This window comes from Polypterus senegalus, chromosome 8, assembly GCF_016835505.1.
Source record: "Polypterus senegalus isolate Bchr_013 chromosome 8, ASM1683550v1, whole genome shotgun sequence".
Lineage (NCBI taxonomy): Eukaryota > Metazoa > Chordata > Cladistia > Polypteriformes > Polypteridae > Polypterus > Polypterus senegalus.
In genome coordinates, this window is record NC_053161.1 from 163,444,338 (window position 1) to 163,469,911 (window position 25,574).

The window sequence follows — 25,574 nt, forward strand, 5'->3', positions numbered from 1 at the left end:
AGTTCTCAGAAAGCGCATGCGTAGTGACGTAAGCGTGTATGAGAAAAAAATCACGATAGAGTGAAGCCACAAAGTCGAAGCGTGATATAGCGAGGGATCACTGTATAATAATGTTTATTTTAGAAGTCAATATTATGAGACGCGGCATGCCATCAGCATGGCACGCAGATAGTCCTTAAGATCACGCCCTGCATATGTAGGAAGAATTGCAGCAGGACGTCTTGATAGTTGAGCGTATTTAGACTTGCTGGCTGCCTGACTACTGGTAATTCCGCTTTGTATACGACGCGTTATGCCAACCCTCGACTGAGTTATTTATTCGCGACATGCCATCAGCAGTTATAACAGTTATAACCTAGCACATAATATGTACATAATGCACACATACGCATCACCCTCTCTTGGCCTCTCTCGCTCATTTGTCCGTCACGGTTTTGTCGGGCACTTTTGTCGGTGAACCCAATACACAACCATGGAATCAAATTTCTTGAGTGCTTCAATCTGCCAACTATCCTTGTACCAAGTTTAGTTTGCATATTTCCTAGCATTGCAAATTTCCATTGTTTGCCACAAGGAACCCATCCTGCACTCCCCCTTTTGGAAACATTTAGTCTCTTGCACCTAAACAAGCCCTCCTGTTTTATTATCCTTTATTTGGAAATTCTGTATTTGTCTAAAAAAAAAAGTATCAGTACAAAACCTTCTCTTTACCCTCATCTGAACACTGGACTGTGTCCATTTCTCTTTTTTGTCTTGCTCCAGTTGCACTTTTAATATAGGTTTAGCCAGTGACACTGTTTATCTGGACTGACACCATATAGGTCTTCTTTTCTTCATTTAAAAATGTTGCAATATCTAAATAAAAATCACCTAGCTGAATGAGTCAAAAGGATGGACACTTTTTAATCCAGGGAAACAAGTGCTGAGAATTGATTACTTTTTTTTAATTCTTTTTATTCCATAAGAGTAGTTTGGCTTTGAAGAAATTGGGTATGAAACTTAATCAATGAAGCCCACCACATGAAGGTACTTGTCAAGATGTCAGTTGTTCAGAGGGTTCAATTTCTCTCTTCTTCCCCTGACAAATTTCTCCTTCAAGGCATCTTCCTTCTCTCATATGAACTGCAGAATGTTTCTTAAGACTGGTTACATAAGAAAATTGTCTGCCGCATTTAGAACAGCAATATGGCTTCTCTCCTGTGTGAATTCGTGAATGTCTTTTAAGACTGCTCATTTGTGAAAACTGTTTGCCACATTCAGAACAGGAGTAACGTTTTTCTCCAGTGTGAATTCCTTTGTGGCCCAAAAGATTGCCGATTTGTGAGAACCGTTTACCACACTCAGAACAGCAATATGGCTTCTCTCCTGTGTGAATTCTTGTGTGGATCTGAAGAGTACTTCTCAGCGAAAATTTTTTGCCACATTCCAAACAGGAATATGGCTTTTCTCCTGTATGAATTCTTGTGTGGCTTCGAAGATAGCTTCTGTCAGAGAATTGTTTGCCACATTCAGAACAGTGAAATGGCTCCTCTCCTGTGTGAATTCTTTTGTGGCCCCGAAGATGTGTGGATCGTGAAAATTCTTTGCCACATTCAGAACAACTAAATGGCTTCCCTTCCGTGTGAGTTTCTGTGTGCCTCAAAAGACTACTCCTGACAGAGAATTGTCTGCCACATATAGAACACACAAATGGCTTTTCACCTGTGTGAATTCTAGTGTGTCTCTGAAAAGAACACCTACGACGGAATTGTTTACCACATTCAGAACAGCAATACAGCTTCCCTCCAATATGAATTCTTTGGTGCCTCTGAAGTTTACTGCTGCTACAGAAATGTTTGTTACATTCAGAACAGCAATACAGCTTGCCACCAGTTCGAGCTTTGTTGTGGTTTAAAAGACTACTCCTGTCAGAGAATTGCACACCACATTCAGCACAACAAAATGGCTTTTCTCCCGTGTGAATTCTTTGGTGGGTCTGAAGATGGTGTTTTTGTGAAAACTGTTTGCCACATTGAGAACAGCAATATGGCTTCTCTCCTCTGTGAGTTCTAATATGTCGCAGAAAATTACTCCTGTGACAGAATTGTTTGCCACATTCATTACAGCAAAATGACTTCTCTCCTGTGTGAAGTTTTTTGTGGTTGTTAAGATGGCTTTTTTGTGAAAACTGTTTGCCACATTCAGAACAACTATATGGTTTCTCTCCTGTGTGAATTTTTTTGTGGATCAGAAGGTTACTCCTGGTAGATAATTGTTTGCCACATTCGGGACAGCAGTGAGATTTGCTTCCTGTAAAAAGTTTGAAAGAAAAAATTAAAGAAACATTTTTAAATTCAATTTTCTAGTACTAAAATTACATCACAGCATTAAATAAATGATAGTTAAGCATCCTTTGATAAGCATAAGGAATTGCAAAACTTCAGTGGCATGTGGAAAGACACTCACCTTGTTCATGTTCTCTTCTATATTACAACTACTCATCACATAAGCACAATTGTTGTAGCCAAGAAGGTGAAATAGTAGCATAAAGTAGATCACGTGTGACAAATCAAATTGAGAAGAATATTGGTCACATTTTGCTAACTACGTTGCTAACTCATTTTGTCATCATATTCATTATTCATAAATCATACCTATTGCAACACTGAAAAGTGTTTAATTTATAAAAACATCCTGTCATGTCAATCATGTGAAATGTACCCCTTATAATCAGAATGTGTCCCGATATTTCTCCCCACTAAGACTAAAGACAACTGACTCCAAAATGTCTTATTTAAATCAGCAAAGCAAAACAAAGTGATGTGTTAATGCACATGTCTACATATGCTGCAGTGGTCTGGAAGAAAAACTGGAGAATGAGAAATATTGGATCAGCACAGTTATGTGTCTACTTTCTGCAATGAAGGTGAGTGGGCAGGGGACATCAGAACCGTTCAGGTTTGTGACACACTGGTGACCTTTATAATCTCCATTATAATATTAACGGGTATGCACTGTAATGATTTGTTTAGGCTAATCAAATCAAAATCTGCTGTTTTACTGTGGATTGAATCTTATTCCTGTATAAATACAAAGGTTGTCTGGTTTAATTATTTCCATCATAGCATTGCAACTGGAAAACTCAAGCACACCAAGACTGAGTAATGAAAAGCAGCTAACAAAAGTAAATTAAACCTGAAGGGAGAAATGAGTTACTTAAGTCTACCATTAAGACAAGCCTCTCTAGTGCACTCTTTCAGTATGTTTTCTTTAATTAAATTAAGTGAGTCCTACAAAACATTGTACTTTTAACTTTCAGGTTCTATCCAATTCAGTATTGCAGGTACTTTTCATTGATCCATTGCAAAATCATTATGTGTTATTTTCATACCCCAAAATTAGTACTTTGTCCATATAAAATTCACCAATCTCCAATTTAAAAATGAAAGAAGATTGATACCTCTCTCACATATATCTTATGTACTTCTAGATTAAAATGAAATAAAAAAAAAAAAAATTGTGATATCATCACTCGGCCTATTCAAATGGCAGCACACAGGCTGCATGCAGACAAGAAGCAACCTCCGAGTGGCTAAGCCCATGATACCGCTAGAAACATAGAGAGAAACCGTGAGAAACACACTTTGTGAGCCTTCAGAAATCCGTACAGTAGTACAGACCATGAATGCAATATTCCATGTTACCTAGAAACATTACACCCACATTGCAGCATGCTGTTGTGTGTCTACAAGTGGTGGTAGTAATCTATGATACTGTGAAGACCTATTGAAGAAGCCACTTCTCTGGGGGAATCTCTTCCTGCTCTTTTACCATTCACTCCTCCCTGACCCTGATCCTGTCACTCAGCTCTCTATAGGAAGGTGCCATGAGCCCATGCTTTCCCCCTAGACTCCACCTCCCACACCTATGAAGTAGCGGGACACATCACAATATCAACACACATGTGAAGATTTAAAACAAGTCTATGTTCTTTCAGTGTGCTGAAGATGTTGTATTTGTGTATGTTAGCTACTGTTATCACATGTTATTGGTTTGTACACAGATAGCTTTGATAGCATGGATAGTTTTATTTTATTCTGTTAAATGCACTTGGTGATGTAACTGGGTCATATATATAGGCAGTGGCACAATTAAATCAGTGCTACCTTGCATTAAAAAGATAATGGGCACAGTGCTTTAAGTAGTGAGAAAAACACCATGTAAAAATAAATAATTGCTATTATTAAATGACCAAAATATTAATTATATTTCAAAAGGGAAACAACTGTTATTGCTAATATTGTGCACTATTTTGTTTTATGCACTTTGAGATGTGCATAGGTCAGATATGACCAAAATGTTTATTTTTCTTATTTCAAAAGTGGAAAAAAAAGTATTGCTACTACCTTAGATTCTGTGCCTGTGTCAGATATGACAATTTTAAAAGGGAAACAAAGATTAAACATTACTTGTTTTCAATGTATTAATTTGTGCTGGTTTAAAATTTGGCATTTTTAGAAGCTTACCCACCAGCTAAATTTCTTTGTTTGAAAATCTGGTCCGACTGAATTTGTAACTGAATAGCCCTGATGTACACCATTACATAAAGACCAAGTAAACCCTGAAAGATGTTATAAATTGATAAATAAAACGAGACCAATCTAAACTAAAACAACACTAAAGAGATGCACAGAGGTGGCTTGTTATATGAGAAGGGGAACTTAAACAAAACACAAAGTGAAGTGGTGAGTTAGCTGGGACTCTCATTTTCCCTTAGGTGCAACTTCTGAGGCCATAGAGCAACAGACATAGGAGAAGATGAATCTCTGCAGCGGAGTTCCAGAAGTATAAACAGAGAGAGAGAGAATGAATCTCAACATATTAGAAAAGTGTTATAAACACATGAGTAAAGTAGATTCTATATTTTACTAAACATAAAATGTAAGAGTTATGGTTAAAAAGACTCATGTCTACATATTCTTTATTATTCTCAATGAACTAGAAACCAACAATAGTTCATTAAGCCAAAGGTTAGACATGCATGAGGGCTGGAGAAAGATGGGCCCCTCACATAGAGAGGGAATGTGAACCCTTTGGCTGTAAATTATAGTAGCAAGCGCTGAGCTAGTAAGGATAGGCCTTGTCAAACAGAAATGATGGACAGAGAGGGGTTTTGACATCCCCTCAGTTAACAAGTATTGGTAGAATTAAGAGCAGTGAAATGAAAGGAGTCAGATGAGGATGAATAATGGCTTGTATAAGAATTGTAGTAAATGTAAGAGATATCTATAGCTGCTCACTCAGTCTATCTGAATTGAGCCTGTATGTACATCTTGATTCTGCTGCCAGTCCTGAGGCTCCTATATCTTCTATGGGGATAAGGGTGCTCATGTTGCCTAATCTGCTTCAACAGAAACAAGCTCAGGAAATATAAAATAGAAGCCATCTACTGGTAGTTGTTCACCTCAAAATCACAAGACAGATGCCTTTCTGAAGTAAGGACTTTACTATTTCATGGTAGGAAAGAACATATTTCTTATATTTGTGGTGCCTGAACGGTGATAGGCTTCTGGTAACTTAGTCCTTATTCTGAACTCCATCCATCCTCTTCCGCTTATCCGAGATCAGGTCGTGGGGGCAGCAGCTTGAGCAGAGATGCCCAGACATCCCTCTCCCCGGCCACTGCTTCTAGCTCTTCCGGGGGAATCCCGATGCATTCCCAGGCCAGCTGGGAGACATAGTCCCTCCTGCATGTCCTGGGTCTTCCCCGGAGCCTCCTCCCGGTTGGATGTGCCCGGAACACCTCACCAGGGAGGCGTCCAGGAGGCATCCTGATCAGATGCCCGAGCCACCTCATCGGACTCCTCTCGATGCAGAGGAGCAGCGGCTCTACTCTGAGACCTTCCCGGATGACTGAGCTTCTCACCCTATCTTTAAGGGAAAACCCAAACACCCTGCGGAGGAAACTCATTTCAGCCGCTTGTATTCGCAATCTCGTTCTTTCGGTCATTACCCATAGCTCATGACCATAGATGAGGGTAGGAACATAGATTGACTGGTAAATTGAGAGCTTTGCCTTACAGCTCAGCTCCTTTTTCACCACGACAGACCGATGCAGAGCCCGCATCACTGCAGACGCCGCACTGATCCGCCTGTCGATCTCACGCTCCATTCTTCCCTCACTCGTGAACAAGACCCCGAGATACTTTAGCTCCTCCACTTGGGACAGGATCTCGCTCGCAACCCTGAGAGGGCACTCCACCCTTTTCCAGCTGAGGACCATGGTCTAAGATTTGGAGGTGCCGATTCCAGCTGCTTCACACACAGTTGCGAACCGATTCAAAGAGAGCTGAAGATCATGGCCTGATGAAGCAAACAGGACAACATCATCTGCAAAAAGCAGTGACCCAATCCTGAATCCACCAAATCGGACCCCCTCAACACCCTGGCTGCGCCTAGAAATTTTGTCCATAAAAGTTATCAACAGAATCGGAGACAAAGGGCAACCCTGGTGAAGTCCAACTCTCACTGGAAACAGGTTCGACTTACTGCCGATAATGCGGACCAAGCTCTGACACCGGTTGTACAGGGACCGAACAGCCCTTATCAGGGGGTCTGGTACCCCATACTCACAGAGCACCCCCCACAGGATTCCCTGACTGACATGGTCAAACGCCTTTTCCAAGTCCACAAAACACATGTAGACTGGTTGGGCAAAGTCCCATGCACCCTCCAGGACTCTAAGGGTGTAGAGCTGGTCCACTGTTCCGCGACCAGGACGAAAATCACACTGTTCCTCCTGAATCCGAGGTTCAACTATCTGACGGACCCTCCTCTCCAGAACCCCCGAAAAGATTTTTCCAGGGAGGCTGAGGAGTGTGATCCCTCTGTAGTTGGAACACACCCTCTGGTTCCCCTTCTTAAAGAAGGGGATCACCACCCCGGTCTGCCAATCCAGAGGCACTGTCCCCGATGTCCATGCGATGTTGCAGAGATGCGTCAACCAAGACAGTCCTACAACATCCAGAGCCTTGAGGAACTCTGGGCATATCTCATCCACCCCCGGGGCCCTGCCACCAAGGACTTTTTTGACCACCTCGGTGACCTCAGTCACAAAGATGGGGGAGCCCACCTCTGAGTCCCCAGGCTCTGCTTCCTCATTGGAAGGCATGTTAGTGAGATTGAGGAGGTCTTCGAAGTACTCTCCCCACCGACCCACAATGTCCCAAGTCGAGGTCACCAGTGCACCATCCCCACCATATACAGTGTTGACACTGCACTGCTTCCCCCTCCTGAGACGCCGGACAGTGGACCAGAATCTCCTCAAAGCCATCCAAAAGTCGTTCTCCATGGCCTCCCCAAACTCCTCCCACGCCCAAGTTTTTGCCTCAGCAACCACCAAAGCCACATTCCGCTTGGCCTGCCGTTACCTATTAGCTGCCTCCAGAGTCCCACAGGACAAAAGGGTCCGGTAGGACTCCTTTTTCAGCTTGACGGCATCCCTCACCGCCGGTGTCCACCAATGGGTTCGGGATTGCCACGACAGACACCGACCACCTTACGACCACAGCTCCGGTCAGCTGCCTCAACAATAGAGTTACGGAAATGGCCCATTCCCCCACCTCCCTCGTGACATGGTCGAAGTTCTGCCGGAGGTGTGAGTTGAAGCTACTTCTGACCGGGGACTCTACCAGACGTATGCCCTCTAGCACCCCCTCCAGGGACTCCAAAAAGGGTGGGTACTCCAAACTGCTGTTCAGCGCATACGCACAAACAACAGTTAGAACCTGTCCCCCAAACCAAAGGCCGGAGGGTGGCTACCCACTCGTCCATCGTGTAAACCCCAATGAACAGGCTCCAAGTCGGGGGGCAATAAGTATGCTCACACCCACTCAGTGCCTCTCACCGGGGGCAACTCCAGAGGGGTAGAGAGTCCAGCCCCTCTCATGGAGATTGGTTCCAACAACAACAACATTTATTTATATAGCACATTTTCATACAAATTTTCATAACAAATAATGTAGCTCAAAGTGCTGTGCGTCGAGGTGAGCCCAACTATATCTAGACGAAAAAACCTTATTCTGAACTGTGAAACCTTGAACCTGGACTGTTATATTTAAACATTACCTCTAGCTGATGTTTAAATTGGTTAATATTTGTGATCTCTTCATATAACATAATTTGTTGGCCTTATGTATTGTTTAGATTATGTATCTGGGTTGGGTGGATTGTATTGTAGGGATTTTTTGTTTGTGGTATTGTTAATACACTTTACATAACTGATTTCTAAGTGCTGGTCTGAGATTATTAGTGTGTGTCAATATGGTGAATGTTTTTCACAAAGCATCAAACATTACTAATCTTTTCTGTGAGTAAGACAGCAGTTTCTGACATAACCAGATTACTGGGGAGAGGTACAACATGAATAGAATTAAACCTCTTTAGTATCAAGCAGACCAGAATACTGTATGTGGTGACCTAACTGAGGTCTTCAAAATTCTGAAAGGCATCAATGGAACTGATCCAGAAAAAATATTTTGATTAAATAGCAAATCACTAATAATATATAATTGAACATACAGCACCAGTGGAAGTTTAAAGATAAGTTATTTATTTTTCAAGTTAAATGTTACTTTACAATCATGGTATATATTAATTTGCCACCAGAACTTGTGTTCTAAAATAAAGCATTTTTCCATTAATTAAAAAATCCTTGTCCTTGTCTATTTTTTCACCTTACAATGTGGCTTAAGGTACTAAGTAGGACTGAGCTGATAGCTGATGATATCATCCGTTGCCTATTGGACAGGCAGAGTCAATGTATATAACATTGTTGTTTGGTTTCAAACATTTGCAGAAACTTCCTCAAAGTGCCAAACTGCTGCCATTACTCTTTTTTTTAAAAAAAATATCACATTGTTCAAAAGAAAGGTTGTCGGGCACTCATATTCACAGCAGGAGGCATGCGAGAGTCCAGAGTTTGAGAATTGCTCATGCAAGTCACACAAGTTGGAATTCGTTTAAAACTCTGGCTGGTTTGCACATTTCAAACGATTACCTAAGACTGCTAAGTTGCAAAATGGAATGTCAGTTTATACAGTGGATTTCCACCCTAATGCAGCTTGACAGCAACGTTGCAATATTTTTCAGTGTTGCGGGGTAGGTGGAGTTTATCTTTGAGGTGTTATCTATACTAATAAAAGGCAAAGCCCTCAATGAATGACTGACTGACTCACTCACTCACTAACTCACTCATCACTAATTCTCGAACTTCCTTTGTATGTAGAAGGCTGAAATTTGGCAGGCTCATTCCTTACAGCTTACTTACAAAAGTTAGGCAGGTTTCATTTCGAAATTCTATGCGTAACGGTCATAACTGGAACCTACTTTCGTCCATATACTGTATAGATACGGCCATAGCCTGCAGCTCGGTCTCCGTGTGAGGCAGAGTTGCGTCTCGCATCATCACGCCTCCCACGTAATTGAGTGCCTGTCCATATAAGGTAAATATTTGCGGGTGAAGGACAGTGCTTAGCATATTCATAAGTGCAGCTACTGCGGAAACCCTCCCTCAGCGAAAGTGCGAGAGAAACTTTTAAGTGCCGGGTCTGAGCTAAAATTAAATAAAGCCGTGGACATCGCAAGATCGCACAAGATATTCGCGAGATACAAGTTTAATCTGATGGTTTTGCTGCTTCCAGGCATGTATTTTCGTATTAAAGCATTTAACCAATCACATTTCAGCCATCATTTGTTGCCAGGCAGAGAGGCCTTTACAATCCGTTCTGCAGGCCCTCTAACACAGAATAAATGTCGATTAAACTGCTGCTTCAACCAATCAGATTTTGAGTTGGTGTCAGTGAGGCCCTCTAGCAGGCGTACGGCAACGTTACCGTATTCAGACCCATTGATTGGATAGAAGCCGATATGAGGAACTCTACGAGGCCACTGAACGCACCGCAGGCGCTCCGAGTGCAAGATCCTCGCACGCACTACCGCCAACTCCATGGCAGGATTCTGGACAATATTATTTGCTAGACACAGACCAGATTTCAAGACCACAAAAAAGTGATGTTTGTCACGCTCCTCGACCCCCAGAAGTTTGCAGCCTTCTCCAGTTTAACACAAGAGCCACGAGGCAGTTTTTGAACTGTCTCGGCTAAAAACAGAACTGACTGTAATGTATGCCATGGATGGTTTTGCAGGAAAATCTCCCACTGATCTCCTTGACTTCCTTCATTAGAAAAATCTGAATGAGAGCATGGGGCAGCTGTGCACATTGTTATATTTGGCGGTAACCATTTCCGTGTACACTGCTTCTGTCGAGCGGACATTTTCAGCCCTAAAGTGAATTAAAACTTATGCCAGAAATACGACAGGGCAGGTTTGACTTTCAGCATTAGCTTCAATGGCGATAGAAAGGGACTTTTTGATGGAACTGAAGCGCATGGATAATCTGTACGACAGAGTAATTGAACTGTTTTTGAGGAAAGAGAGGAGGATGGATTTTGTTTACAAATAATCCGAATTTTTGGTGAGTAAAATGTTGTGATTTTCCTAAATAATATTACAAGTTTATGAGTTATTATTGATGTTTTTTATGTGTTTCGTGGTTGTAGCTGCAGTAGAAAGGAACATGTTCACCCCGGTTTGTCTATTCAATAAAGGCATTTATTGTGGCTACAGGAGTTATCTATCTGCGATGCAGTGGCTCTTTATCCTGTATTTCTGCATATTAAGATGGTTTTTATGATCATAAATTAGTTTTTGAGGGGCGGGTTGATTCAGACGGAGCACTACTGAATACCTAGGTGTGAAATGCACGGTCCGCCACTGGACCAGATGATACGTAAATTTGATGAACATTACAACCGAACATTGCACCGAACCGTTCTTATTACAAGGTCTTCCTTGCTTTACCGCTGGCTGCTTCTTTCTATTCACCTTCCTAGCTCTTTATTTAAACAGTTTTCCTTCTCACTTTTCCGCTCCTTCCCTGTCTTCTCCCTTTTCGTTCAAAATACGCGCCTCCTTGTCTTTTTACAGTCAGCTCCCCTTATGTCACACCATGGTATGTTTAGCACAAGTTAATACCGGGAATGCCTGTTAAACATCTTACATTCACGAGTAGCGTTTTGCGCAGTGAACATTTCCATGAATGAAACCTGTTATCTTTACAATGGTTGACAAACACGGAATGTAACTTCAAAACAACACGTCCTCCAAATACGAACCTGATTGAAAGAAATAATGATAATCAAATCCTTGATGACAGCAACACTCATAACAGTGACAAAACAATTACATTGACAATCATGTTATGTTATTTTTAAAATGTTTCCTTTACTTTTTCATAACTTCTTTAACACACTACTTCTCCACTGCGAAGGGCGGGTATTTTGCTAGTATTTTATATAACCTATGCTGTGAGGTTCTGGTGCATCGCTAGACAAGGAAAATGGCGGTGTGATGGTGCTTGTTTGGTCTTGCGGGCAGTGCTTAAAGTGAGACAGGGAATCCCCCCTGTGGGCGGGAGCCCTCCCTGCAGCATGGAGGTGCCACGAAGACCAGCAGGGAATCATGGACAATGGAGTTTTCATCCAGAGCCCTGCTGGATACCACAGGGGCCATTAGAGGGAGCTGCAGGGAGGAACAAAGAGTCATATGTGCCCTATAACCCGAAAGTGTGTCATAGGCAAAGCGACAGCAGACGTGACGTACTTCCGGGATGAAGAAAAGGACTTTTTATCTGACCCAGAAGTGATAAGAATCACATGAACTGGGGATTGGAACAGACTGTGACAGGTCCCAGACAGCGAGCTGAGCTGGGTGGAAGGGTGGCAATGCGTCTGGGAGTGGAGGATTGATTATTGTATTTGTGATTGATTATTGGATGAGTATAGTGGAGAGGAGGGTGCTTTGTGCACTGTGCTGTGTTAATAAAGTCAACATTTTGACTTTTACTTGGTGTTTGATGTCTTGGGCAAGGGTTCAAGGGAGCGGTAGAGTCCCCTATCTGTCACACCCCTCACTTAGATATCATATACTATACTATACATATGTATACCAACTTCCAAGGGGAAACCTTTCACCCCATGATAGAAAAGTAATAACATATTGGGAGGAAGAACAAGATGCTGACTAAACAGAGTACTGCCAGTAATTTGGTTCCCATTCAAGCACTCCTTGTGGCGCAACAGCAATGTAATTGTAATATGTACACAAAACAAATGTATCAAAAATTGATTTTATTATAAATCAAAGCAGTGTCTTACATTTTTTAATGTATATGGCTACTGTCCTATTCACAGGGTTTATCAAAGCTATTGAGGCCACTCCTCAATAATTAGAATGACTGCAATAAAAGCAAGACATTGTTTGGTTTGTAAGTGTCATATAATCAAAAGATTTGCACTTTTACAGTATGTGTGCTGCGACTACAGTAATAAGAATATAAGTTTAATGTCGCTGTGCTGTGTACAAAAATTTTACAAATCCACTCACATGTACAGGACAGGCCAAAGTTAGCACACGGGGCTCTCAGCATTTAGAATTGCTAGGCCAAGCATAGGACAAGATAGACAAAGACAACTGGAGGAATGTATAGTCAGCAAAAAATCTTCTTTCCTTGTTTGGAAATGGACTATTTGCTGACGTGGAGGCCTGCACGTGGAGGAACCAGTATAAAAGACTTGGACATCAGCCAAATACTTTGAAGAAGATGGACGGATGGGTGATAACGTCATCCATCTTGAAAATCCTTTCAGCGCAATGACAAAAATGACAAACTATACACAAAGTGTTGTCATGGCTTCCTCGTCTGTTATGCTGCGTAAATCGTCATTAAAGAAAGCTATTTTCTCTTATATGATCTTTACAGCCTTATCACTATGGGAGGGATATTGCCTTTTAATATCATATCTATATAGTTTTTGGTTACTTAAAACGCCACAATTACAAAAGAACTTATTCCAACAAGGGAGCTAACGACCCCTACAGGAACAACTACATATGTGTTTGAGAGAGCTGGTGATAGTGAATCCCTATGTAGAGAATCATATGCAGAATATTGTGGGGTGACTGGTAATTGGTACCACTCAAGTCTTTGTCTGTATAGGATTACTGTGTGTGCGTTAATCTTCAAGGATGACAGCAGATAAACCGAATAAACATTCTTAGTAGGTTTCACAAATTTCATGCTAATAAATTTGCATTTTGTATTAATAATTCAATGTTCTTATATTAATAAATTATATTATGCAAATAACTTTGCTTGCATTCCATGAGTTTTGTGTGTGGAACCCCCACAAGAGGGAGGACCACACTGACATCACCGCTGAATGACTTTCTTCAGCCTTTATATATGTTATGGGATGACGAGGTCCTCACTGTATTCTGAGTATTGAAGCCAGCACCCCATTTTGAAGCCTGTCTGTGGAGCTTGAGGTCAGGATGCCTGGAGTTAAGCATCTCTTTAGGAATACTTTTGAAGATCCTGGCCTGGACTTTTCAAGGCCTTTTACCTCTTTTTGCTATTTTTGTGTAACCAGTTAACAGTGGAGGAACATGAATATTGCACACCAAAGATATTGGTGGATAGAACATCATGGTTTAGGGCTACTGTGCTTCCTTGGGGCTTGGACAGGTTGCTTTTGTTAAGGGAATGTTGAATACAAAAGGTTATCAAGAAAACTAATAGGAGATTGTCTTGGTAGTGGACATTTAGTAGAAGGTGAGCCAAAATATACAAAGCAATGAAAAAGTGAAAGGCACACAAAAAAGGAAGCTATTGTCTGAGAATGGCCAAACTGTGTCCAGAGCTAAACGAAAATAGAGATGTTGTGGCCTGACCTGAAGACAGAGGACCAGGAAAAGAATCCCAGAGAAATCAATGAATTGAAAAGCTTTGGAAAGAAGGAATGGACTAGACTGTGAATGTTCCAATGATGTCTTCAGGACTGAAGAGAGGTTGTCTAATTATTTGTATATTAATACTTTAAGATGACCGTGTTACCTGCTATTGGGGTTTAATTTAAAAATAAAACCACATAATTAAGAGGAATTAATGAAGAAATCCAGTGAATCTCAGATGGTTCACAAACATTTTCTTGCAACTGTACTTTTCTGTAGCATTCTATACAGAGGACAGGCTTAGAGCATTTACATAAAGTTAAAATAATAATACGAGAAGAATAAAGAACATTGAATTATTAAACCTTACAACATTATAAAATATGCTTACTTTTTCTATACTTGCTTGTAGGTGGTAGCTGATTTTCCTCAGTTCTAAAAAAAGAAACTTCTGGAGTCGTTTTTACATCAGTTTGTAAAATTTCAGACTTCAAATTGTTGGCAAGCTCTGTTGAGGAGTATTTGCTTTCTGAAGAGACCATTTCAGTCACTGCTCCACCTTGACAACCATACTCTAGCTTGTCTTCTTTGACACTCTGCACACTTGTATGTTTGTGTATCTCATTGTTGAGACATTTCTCTTCAGCTTCTTCTTTAATGTCCACTAATCTCAGTTTACATTCCTCATCCTTAATGCACAAACTCTCTTGTTTAGGGTGGACACTTTCCCACTTACAGTCCTCCTCTTTCTTAACATTTATGGTCCCAATCTCCATAGTGTTTACGTCTGCCTCACACGTCTCCTCTTTCACATCCATTTAAATGTGACAGTAAATATCTGGTTTTTCTTTTAGTCTGTGAAAGAACAAGATTAAAATCCATTAAAACAACACCATCAAGATCTAAAGACGTTTGATTTTCATTTTACATCACCATCTCAGTTAAGGTATACATCTGGTTAGACAATTCATAGCAAGCTGACAAAAATTAGTCCTCTTCATATCAAATTATCAGATGTAAAACAACTTAGGGAATGGAATGATGGTCAAATAAACTAGAAGAATATCACTCACAGTTGTGGGTCGCCAGTTCTCACAACCTGAATTAACAGTGTTTTGTTTTGGTCCCACTATTTTGTTTATTAGTTTTATTGAGAAATATTTATACAATAAGGGTCATTGGATTCTTTTAAGAAACGAACATATGTCTGAAAAGGAGAGATAAATGAGGAACTTAACTTTTCTGGAACATATGGTTGGAGACCTGAGAAAATCGGAAGGTAAAATAATGGGTTTTCTACCTTAGAGTGATAATTTATACAGCTAACCTTTGAATTTTAGTGATAGGCTAGACAAAAGCTATTTCCTGATAACTCCTAAAACCAACTCTAAAAATGTCGCCCAGTCTCGCTATTACTTGCTGAGAAAATCGTCATTTTTGGTTGTAGTAACGGATTTAATAAAACCCCTCGTTTTCATTATAAGTTCCAAAATGCTTTGTTCTGTTGAATTGTGAACTTCCCTCCTGCAAAAGTAAATAAGCACTTGATTTGACTTTGAGATCCTATAACATCCTTCACTGTATTGCCATTAGAGGGATGGCAGCTAATTCAGTTCAAAACTGTTATAAAGGAGACCACTTGATTTGTTTTAAGTATTATTAGACTTAAAATACATTAATTGGTTCTCTGTGAAAACAGGTTGAGCGTTACCAATCCCATCCACTACAGAACTGCAAATTGCACTGGCCATAACAGAGTGGCAATATAAGTAAAGGGTGTCACTAGTATGTACAGTGGTGCTTGAAAGTTTGTGAACCCTCTAGAATTTTCTATATTTCTGCATAAATATGACCTAAAGCATCATCAGATTTTCACTCAAGTCCTAAAAGTAGATAAAGAGAAAACAGTTAAACAAATGAGACAAAAATATTATACTTGGTCATTTATTTATTGAGGAAAATGATGGAATACTGTATAAATATATTTGTGAGTGGCAAAAGTGTGTGAACCTCTAGGATTAGCAGTTAGTTTGAAGGTGAAATTCGAGTCAGTTGTTTTCAATCAATGGGATGACAATCAGGTGTGAGTGGGCACCCTGTGTTATTTAAAGAACAGGGATCTATCAAAGTCTGCTCTTCACAACACATGTTTGTGGAAATGTACCATGGCATGAACAAAGTAGATTTCTGAGGACCTCAGAAAAAGAGTTGTTGATGCTCATTAGGCTGGAAAAGGTTACAAAACCATCTCTAAAGAGTTTGGACTTCACCAATCCACAGTCAGACAAATTGTGTACAAATGGAGGAAATTCAAGACCAATATTACCCTCCCCAGGAGTGGTCGACCAACAAAGATCACTCCAAGAGCAAGGCGTGTAATAGTCGGCGAGGTCACAAAGGACCCGAGGGTAACTGCTAAGCAACTGAAGGCCTCTCTCACATTGGCTAATGTTCATTTTCAGGAGAACACTGAACAACAATGGTGTGCATGTCAGGGATGCAAGAAGAAAGCCACTGCTCTCCAAAAAAAAAAAAAAATTGCTGCTCGTCTGCAGTTTGCATTAGAATCTTATCCCATCTGTGAAACATGGTTGTGGTAGTATCATGGTTTGGGCCTGCTTTGCCTCATCTGGGCCAGGACGGCTTGCCTTCATTGATGGAACAATGAATTCTGAATTATATCACAGAATTCTAAAGGAAAATGTCAGGACATTTGTCCATGAACTGAATCTCAAGAGAAGGTGGGTCATGCAGCAAGACAACGACCCTAAGCACACAAGTCGTTCTACCAAAGAATGGTTAAAGAAATAAAGTTAATGTTTTGGAATGGCCAAGTCAAAGTCCTGACCTTAATCTAATAGAAATGTTGAAGAAAGACCTGAAGCGAGCAGGTAATGTGAGAAAACCCACCAACATCCCAGAGTTGAAGCTGTTCTTTACAGAGGAATGGGCTAAAATTCCTCCAAGCCAGTTTGCAGGAATGATCAAAAATTACCGGAAACGTTTAGTTGCAGTTATTGCTGAAAAGGAGGGGGTCACTGCTGCAAAGGAGGGGGTCACACCAGATAATGAAAGGCAAGATTCACATACTTTTACTCACAAATACGTAATATTCGATCATTTTCCTCAATAAATAAATGACCAAATATAATATTTTTGTCTCATATGTTTAACTGGTTTCTCTTTATCTACTTTTAGGACGAGTGAAAATCTGATGATGTTTAAGGTCATATTTATGCAGAAATATAGAAATTTCTAAAGGGTTCACAAACTTTCAAGCACCACTGTATGTTTGTGTGCAGAACACAAGTAAATACAACAGTACTATATGGCACTGGATAACAATTATGTTTTCCTTCCATATAGCAATAAGCATTGTAATTTAAATAAACAATGAAAGCACTTCATCAGTGCATACACAGGTCAGTAACAATATTAAAACCACCTGTCTAATATTGTGTAGGTCCCCCTCCTGCCACCAAAACACTGCTGACCCATCAAGGAATGCACTCAAGAAGGTGTCATGTGGTATCTGGCACCAGTTTGTTAGCAGCAGATCTTTAAACTCCTGCAAGTTGTGAGGTGAGGCCTCCATGGATCGGACCCATTTTTTGAGCACATCCCACAGATGCTTGATTGGCTTGAGATCAGGAGAATGTGGAGGCTAAGTCAACACCTTGAATTTTTTTGTCATGTTCCTCAAGCCATTCCTGAACCATTCCTGCAGTGTGGCAGGGTACTGCTAAAGGAGGTCACTGCCATCAAGACATATGATCCAGATCTAAACACTAGCGTGGAGAGTAGCTTGCGTACTGAAGAGTCTATAGCTGCAGGTGGAAGCTGTCGTCGCTGTACTTTGTATATAAAAGCCAGACCAAATATTATTTAATTTGATTTATTTACTTACCTCCCACACTGTAAAGTCACAAGCAGACTGTAGACCTTCCTGTGTACATATACAAAGTACAGCAATGGCAAAAGTGCAATGTGCATTCTTTCTCTGATGTAGAACCCTTGTCATCATCTGAGTTCACCTCTGTTATAGGACGTCTTTATGTGAAAACAGCAGTGTCAGATTGGGGAAAGCGTGAACGTAATTGGGTGAATAAAACTGAATAAAAAAAAAAAAAAAACAAAGCTAACCTTTACAAGTATCATAAATTTATACCGGCTATTACAGACTCAAATCAAATGTATGTTTTTATTCTAAAATAGTAAGAATAAGAGCAGCTCACTTCTCAAAACGGAGTCGTCCGGGGTCAAACTCCTGAAGTTTCAATAACCAGTCAACAGTTGTTACCATTGCGCCACCAAAGTGGTTGTATCAAGGGGGTGTCAATGCTGCACCCTAACACGAGTTCTTTTCCTGCAGTTATATTCTTGAATAAAAGAATACTTGTTCTGTTATATTTGTACCTTTTCTGAAAGTATTTACTTGATATTTGGACTCATGTCTACATTTTGTCAATTATTACAAAAACATGACAAACATTTCTATTTTAACGATGTGTTTACATAGATTGAGATAGACACGGAACACACATGAAATGCATGTGATCCAAATAACGATAGTATTTATGATGTAATTTTGCTTGACTTCTCACTCTATACTAAACTCTAATAAACTTAGATGCAGGTAAACAGACTTGAGCTGTGAAAACTGTGCGGCAGTGGGGGGATGTGATAGTAGGCTGCTTGCTGCTTATCGACACATTTCCAAGACAAAAGACGCTGACAGAGACGTGCGAAAGAATTTAAGGTGGGAGGGATTTACAACTTTTTTCGTAGGCTTTGGTAATTCTAATGTTAAGGAGGTACTGAATGACTTGGAAATTGTAGAGTGAGAAGTACTGCTTAGATTAAATAGGCTGAAATCAAACAAATCATCAGGACAAGGTAATATTTAAGGATGAGATAATGCTTTAAGAAGTAAAGTGAGTACATACTGTGTATAAACCCTTGACAGATTTTTTTTTTTTTTTAGAATTCACTGCACACTGGGGAAATTCTAAAGGAATGGAAAAAGGCAAATGTTATCCTGCTATATAAAAAGGATGGTTGGACAGATCAGAGTATATGCTAGTAATCCTAATGTGCATCACAAGGAAATTAATGGAAGGCAAGGAAAACAGTGAGTAACACATGGCAAGAACAAGAGTTTTACTGAACAGTCAGTAAAAGTTTAGATGAAGGAGGTCACATTTTACTAATATGCTGAAATTCAATAAGAACAAGACAAAGGGAAACAATCACAGTAGTGCAAATTATATTCATAATTGTTATTTAAGACTATTAATTATTATAATTATTACACATTATGATGATATTATTTTGACATTCAGAAAGCTTTTAAGATGCCATGTGAGAGGTTGGGCATCAAACTTAAAGAAGTGGGAGTTCAAGGTGTAGTGTGTAGATTGGAGCAGAATTGGTTAAAACACAGGAAGCAGGGGGTAATGGTGTGTGGAACCTTATCAGAATTAGGTAAAGTTAAGACTGGCGTCCAAGTCAAGTCAAGTTGGGGAGTATGTATTGGTACAGTGTGTTGCTGCACCCACCACACTACGAAACAACTTGGGATCCCGGTTGGCAATCTGCCATGTGTGGCAGACACATGGTCCAGTCCCACCCTCTGGAAATGACCCTCTATCTGCCACAGCCAAGTGTTGCATGGGTGACTCTTTGGCCTTGCCCAGCCACTCGGGTCCCCCAACAATGAGGATCCTTCGAGCTGGATCAACCTTGGTGAAACGTGCCACATGGCCGTAGTGCTGTAACTGACGCTCCCTCAAAATGCAGGTAATGTGCCTCATTTGGGACACCATGAGCAACCGCTTATTTGACACAAAGTCAAACCAACGGTACCCAAGGATTTTCCAGAGAGACACGGTACCACAGGAGTCCAGTCTCAGATCACTGGAGAGCGTCCATGTCTCGCAACCATATACCAACACAGGAAGCACCAGGAGTCTAAAGTCTTGGACATTCGTCCTTTTGCATAGATATTAGGAGCGCCACACACCCCTTTTCAATGACCTCATGACCCCCAATGCTCTCCCAATCCATCTACTGACTTCATAGGAAGAGTCACCAGAGACATGAATGTCGCTGCCAAGGTAAGTAAACCTCTCGACAAGGTCGACATTCTGTCCACAAACAGACACACTGCTGATGGCTGTGCCCAAGAGGTCATTAAAGGCCTGGATCTTGTTTTTTATCCAGGACACTCGCAAGCTCAGACACTCAGACTCCTCGCTGAGTCTCTCAAGTGCCCCAATCAGAGCCTCTATTGACTCCACGAAGATCACAGCATTGTCAGCAAAGTCAAGATCCATGAATCTTTGTTCACCAACAGATGCCCCACAGCCACTGGACCCCATGACTTTGCCTAATACCAAGTCCATACAAGCGTTGAACAGAGTAGGAACAAGAACACACCCCTGATGAACACTAGAATCAACTGGGGGAAAAAAAGAGGATTTGCCTCCACTCTGCACAGCACTCACAGTACCAGTGTACAGGCCACTAATGATGTCCAGCAACCTTGAGGGGATCCTGCGAACCCTCAGGATGTCCCATAGGGCAACCTGATCAACCGAGTTGAATGCCGTACGAAAATCGACAAAGGCTGCAAAGAAACTCTGCCGATATTCAAATTTGTGCTCCATGAGAAACCTCAGTCCCAGGATGCGGTCAATGGTAGAAATCTTAGGCGTAAAACCAGAATGTTCCTGTCGCTGGTAGGTAAGCAAGTGATCACGGATCCTATTGAGGACAACCCAAGCAAGGACCTTACCTGGCGCCAAGAGCAGTGTTATCCACTTGTAGTTGCTGCAATCCAGGAGGTCATCCTTCCCTTTCCAGATAGGGACGACAAGTCCCATTTTCCAGTCAGTTGGGATAATGCCAGTCTCCCAAATGGAAGCAAAGATTGCTTGCAATGCCAGGAGGACAGCCTTATGACCAGCCTGGAGAAGTTCATCCCAGATACCAGAGATCCCTGAAGCCTTTCCACCCATACACCCCCATATCTGGTTCACCACCTGTGCAATCTTAGTGAGATTGGGTGGTTTACAGCAAATTGGAGAATCAGCCTCAAGAAACGTGGACCCAGAGATATGCAACAGCCTACCCGGAGGATCAGTTTTGAACAACTATTTAAAGCAGCCAGCCCAGCGGGTCACAACTGCAGTGTCATCCCTAAGGACCGTTCCATCAACCGCCCTGACTTCGACTCTCCAAGGAACAGATTTGGATGTGCGTAATGCTTTGATTCCTCTGTAAGAAGGATGTATGTCGCTAGACCACAGATGGTGTGTCACTTGCTCACAGATTCCTCTAACAAACACATCCTTATTTGCCCCCAGAGCCCTCACAGCCATCCTTCTCAGTTCCAGGTACAGATCACAGTTGTCATTGAGCCATGCGCTGCGACTCCTCTTGATGATATCCAGGATGCCCTGCAAGATGAAACACCTCTTTCTGGGAACACCGGTAACACCAACACAACCCTGAGCAACCTTCCGGGTCTTGACACAGAAGGTCTTCCACATCACATTAGGATCGGCAGCCACACCCAAATCTGCAAGTTCCTCACACAAACTATGTGCAAACGCGTTAGAAACAGCCTGGTGTTGGAGTCATTACAGAAAAACTTGGACAGCAAACAGGCTTGGGTAGATTTTTAGCAGATGGCATTTAATGTAAGTAAATGTAAATAAGCATATGTAGGAAGTAAAAATATTCAATTTGAATGCAAAATTAAAAATTAAAAGTACTGCTTATTAGAAAGATTTAAGGATATTCGTGGTCTTGTCACGATCAACTTCCACAGAGGGTCATACAGCAAGTGCCCCGATGTCCAAGGAGGATCTGCTTAAGCTGTATAACACACTGGTGAGCCCTCACCTGCAGTACTGTGTGCAGTTTTGCACAGGCTACAATAAAAGATATTCAACTGCTAGAAAATGTCCAGAGAACAGTGACTAGGATGATTCCAGGACTTCAGGGGATAAGTTATGAGGAAAGATTAAAAGAGATAAACATTTTCAATGAAAGAAAAAAGAGACTAAGATGTGACGTGATTGAAGTTTTAAAAATTATGAAGGGCATTAGTACAGCGGATAGTGACTGTTACTTTTAAAATGTGTTCAACAAGAACATGGGGACATAGTGAGCAATTTACAGTTAACAAGTTAACTAACATTAGGAAGTTTTTCTTCACACAGAGGACCACAAACACATGGAGTAAGTGACCAAGTAGTGTGGTAGACAGTAGGACTTAAGAGACCTTTCGGAACTTGACTTGATGTTGCTTTGGAAGAATTAAGTAAATAGGGCCTGTTCTTATCTAAATATGTCTAATGTTCTAATGTGTTCTTTTCCACAATGATATTTTTATCAATAAGTATTATTTTTTATTAACTGTGTGTAGCTTTGACTCTAAGTTTGATTCAAATGGTACAATTTTTTGATAACCTATTTATAACACCTCTAATCACATGGTGGTTCATGCTTAGTATGAAATTCAACTGTTTCCAATTCTTAATAACAGAAAAGAACCTGTAATATTGCGTAGTTCAGGGTAAGTGGTGCTTTAATAAAAACAAAGTTGTTATGGGGTAGCACAGTCCTAATCTACCTACAGTGTAGGGAAACTACATTTATTACAGAAGTGAAACATCAAACAACATATCAACACTTTTAAATACTGAGAGCTTGACATGCCACAATATAAACTGCTGAGCCATGACTGTAATGTGCTCTTCATCCAAACCCTGGACTGTCTGATAATTTAAATGATTTCACTGGTGGGCTCAATGGCATGTTATCAAAAGTAAATCCTGAGCAGCGGATTTTAAAGTTGCACAATGAACAGTGACCACAAATGTTCAAGAGTCATAAAAGTGACTTTTCAAATAGCAAAACTAAATAACGAGGGATAGTTGTCATATGCAATTTGCAGGCCAGTTTATGTTATGAAAAAATTACCACTCTTTCTTTTGGACAGGCTCCATAACAACAGGCAATTTTGTTTCTTATATATCAGTGCATCCGGAAAGTATTCACAGTGCATCACTTTTTCCACATTTTCTTATGTTAGTCTTATTCCAAAATGGATTAAATTCATTTTTTTCCTCAGAATTCTACACACAACACCCCATAATGACAACGTGAAAAGAGTTTACTTGAGGTTTTTGCAAATTTATTAAAAATAAAAAAAACTGAGAAATCACATGTACATAAGTATTCACAGCCTTTGCTCAATACTGTTCCTCTATATACAGTTCTAAACCTGGCCTGTCCTAAACCCCTTACCTCCTCTTCCCTAGTTTAAACAATCCTTGACTAACCTACTATACATATAACCTAATATACATTTATATATTATATTTTTTGTAACTACTTTTAATGTACTTATGTTGCTTTTGTAGCTACTTTTACTTACTTATGTTATGTATATTTTGTTATACAGGGTGGGCCATAAGTTTCCATACATATGGTTTTTAACATTTTATTTTTTATATTTCAGATACCCTACAAAATGTGTTTGAATAAACAGCAACAAATCATACTGATGGCCGGGTCAGGAAGCAGTCGCTTGGTTGCAATCGAATTTTACAGAAAACATGGAATGAACATTACATATGACACTGTGGCAAAACCTATTAGAAAGTTTCAAAACATTGGAAGTGTTACAGATCAACCGTGATGTGGTCCCACAAAAAGTACACGACGGTTGTCTGCAGAAAGTGGTGTCAGCAGATCGAGTATCAGGCGCATTTGGAAAGCAAATAAGTGGCATCCATACAAATTGCATATAGCACAGCATATGAGTGAAGATGACCCGGATAGACGGATGGAATTCTGTGAATGGGCATTAAGAAAATTGAACAAGGATGCAAACATTTCAACCAAGATTTTATTTACTGATGAAAATTTTTTTTACGTCAATGGAGAGGTTAATCAGCAAAATGTACGTTATTGGAGTAATGCTAACCCTCACTGGATGAGTCCGACGAAGATGCAAGGTGCCGGTAAATTGATGGCGTGGGCCAGGATATGGGGTGACAGAATTATTGGACCAATTTTTGTCAATGGAAATCTTAATGCCGAAAAGTATCTTAATATGTTGCAAGAAGAGATCTTTCCATCCCTGCTAAACGAGGATGTTAACTTCCCTGTTTACTTCCAGCAAGATGGAGCTCCATCTCATTTTCTGGATGCTTGGATTGGTCACTGTGGTCCTGTGGAGTGGCCTCCCAGATCCCCAGATCTCACCCCACTGGATTTTTTTATTTTTCGGGGCATTTGAAGGCCATGGTTTATCAGGATAACATACGAAACATAAATCATCTTAGGAAATGTATCACCAACAACAGCTGTGTTAATACGTGTTCATCAACAGTGGAGGACACGTATTGAAATGTGTTTTCAATAGCAGTCATTAGAGCATATTATATAAATAAAAATGTTTTTTTATAAAAAAAAAATATTTTTCCTATGCATGGAAACTTATGGCCCACCCTGTATATACTTTTCACATGATCATTTGATTGATATTGGCAATCAAGCACTGCTTAAATGTAAATATACATGCACTTACTGGTTTTAATCATTAATTACACTACAGCTTTTGATATTTAGAAATGATGCAAAATTATGTTTTTCCTGAAGTTACATTATTAAACAGGTAGGCGATAGTGTGCAACTTGAAACTTTGCCCTCAGTGATTTTGAATGAAAAAATTAAAAATCCCCAAGAGATGGACTGAAACAGCGTAACGGATCCCTTCTCCGCCATAATCATCAGATTTGAGTCATTTGGGTTTCTTTTTGTGGGAACTATTTATTTAGGTGATGCAGGTTATTACTGAGATTTGACTGCATAAAGTGTTTAAATACACGATGTAGACGGAAATGTTAAAAATTCACGATCAAGATCATATCTATTTAAAAACATAATTTCACTTAACCTATCACGAACAGAACGGATGTCCTAATAACCGCACAAGGACGTGATCACACAATATATATTTACACATACACAAGATAATGTTACTGATAATGCGTTTAGCCTCATGTATTACGAGGCGTAGCCTAGGTCGTATGATAATCTAAGTACTTTCAGTTTTCAACTTTCTTAGTAAATTTCCTTAATCTATAGGATGATTTAACACTTGTTCGCTATATTTCTTATCTATGTCAATATAAGCCGAATCTCTTTATTTAGTCAGAGTGACCGAAGTAGAACAGAAAGTTCACTTCCTGTATCTAAAAATATTTTGAAAAAGCACACGGTGTAGGGAGCGCTACCAAAGTCTAAAACGTTACACACAACTTTGCATAGTGAAGAGCTCAAATAATGGTTCTATTTTGTAACAATACTTTTAACAGCTTTCATCTTGCTTCGATGAGTACCACAACGAACGATGCAATAGCAAAATTTCAAAAACTCCAAATGATGCGAATAAAAAATATTAAGATCATATATATTGGCATGCAGGCATTAGCTAAAACATTTTAAGTACATTAAATTGAAAAATTGGTTTCTGGGAAATTTCTACTGTCTAAATACGTATCTTAACGGGCGTCCCCAAACAATAAGCACTTACCCTCTCGACAAGAGTCTTCCGCCTTGCGTACTAATAAATGTGAGACATCAGCGTGGCTTCAGATTCTAGTCGCTCCTGAAAGCGTCACGAAGCATTGTCGCTACCCGATCTGCGTGCCTACCCGATTTGC

At 40.3% G+C, this 25,574-nt stretch overlaps 1 protein-coding gene across 2 annotated transcripts; it reads right to left on the bottom strand.

Annotated features, from left to right (window-relative positions):
• Positions 1-295: 295 nt before the first annotated feature.
• Positions 296-25,574, bottom strand: LOC120533267 (gastrula zinc finger protein XlCGF57.1-like). 2 transcript variants are annotated; one of them, XM_039760073.1, is made up of 3 exons: positions 25,445-25,574; positions 14,222-14,685; positions 296-2,289 (listed from the first exon to the last, which is right to left on the bottom strand). In XM_039760073.1, the coding sequence occupies exons 2-3, from the start codon at positions 14,646-14,648 to the stop codon at positions 1,034-1,036; spliced, it is 1,683 nt and encodes a 560-aa protein (XP_039616007.1). In that variant the 5' UTR covers positions 14,649-14,685; positions 25,445-25,574; the 3' UTR covers positions 296-1,033. The 2 variants fall into 2 exon arrangements, with proteins under 2 accessions (XP_039616007.1, XP_039616008.1); XM_039760074.1 differs by lacking the exon at positions 25,445-25,574 and adding an exon at positions 17,738-17,821.

Bases quoted from the DNA above. Each gene is read 5' to 3' on its own strand.
- LOC120533267 (XM_039760073.1), bottom strand. From the start codon at position 14,648: ATGGATGTGAAAGAGGAGACGTGTGAGGCAGACGTAAACACTATGGAG. The intron at 2,290-14,221 runs GTAAGCATATTT...AACTTTTTACAG, and splicing joins TACAAGCAAGTATAGAAAAA to GAAGCAAATCTCACTGCTGT.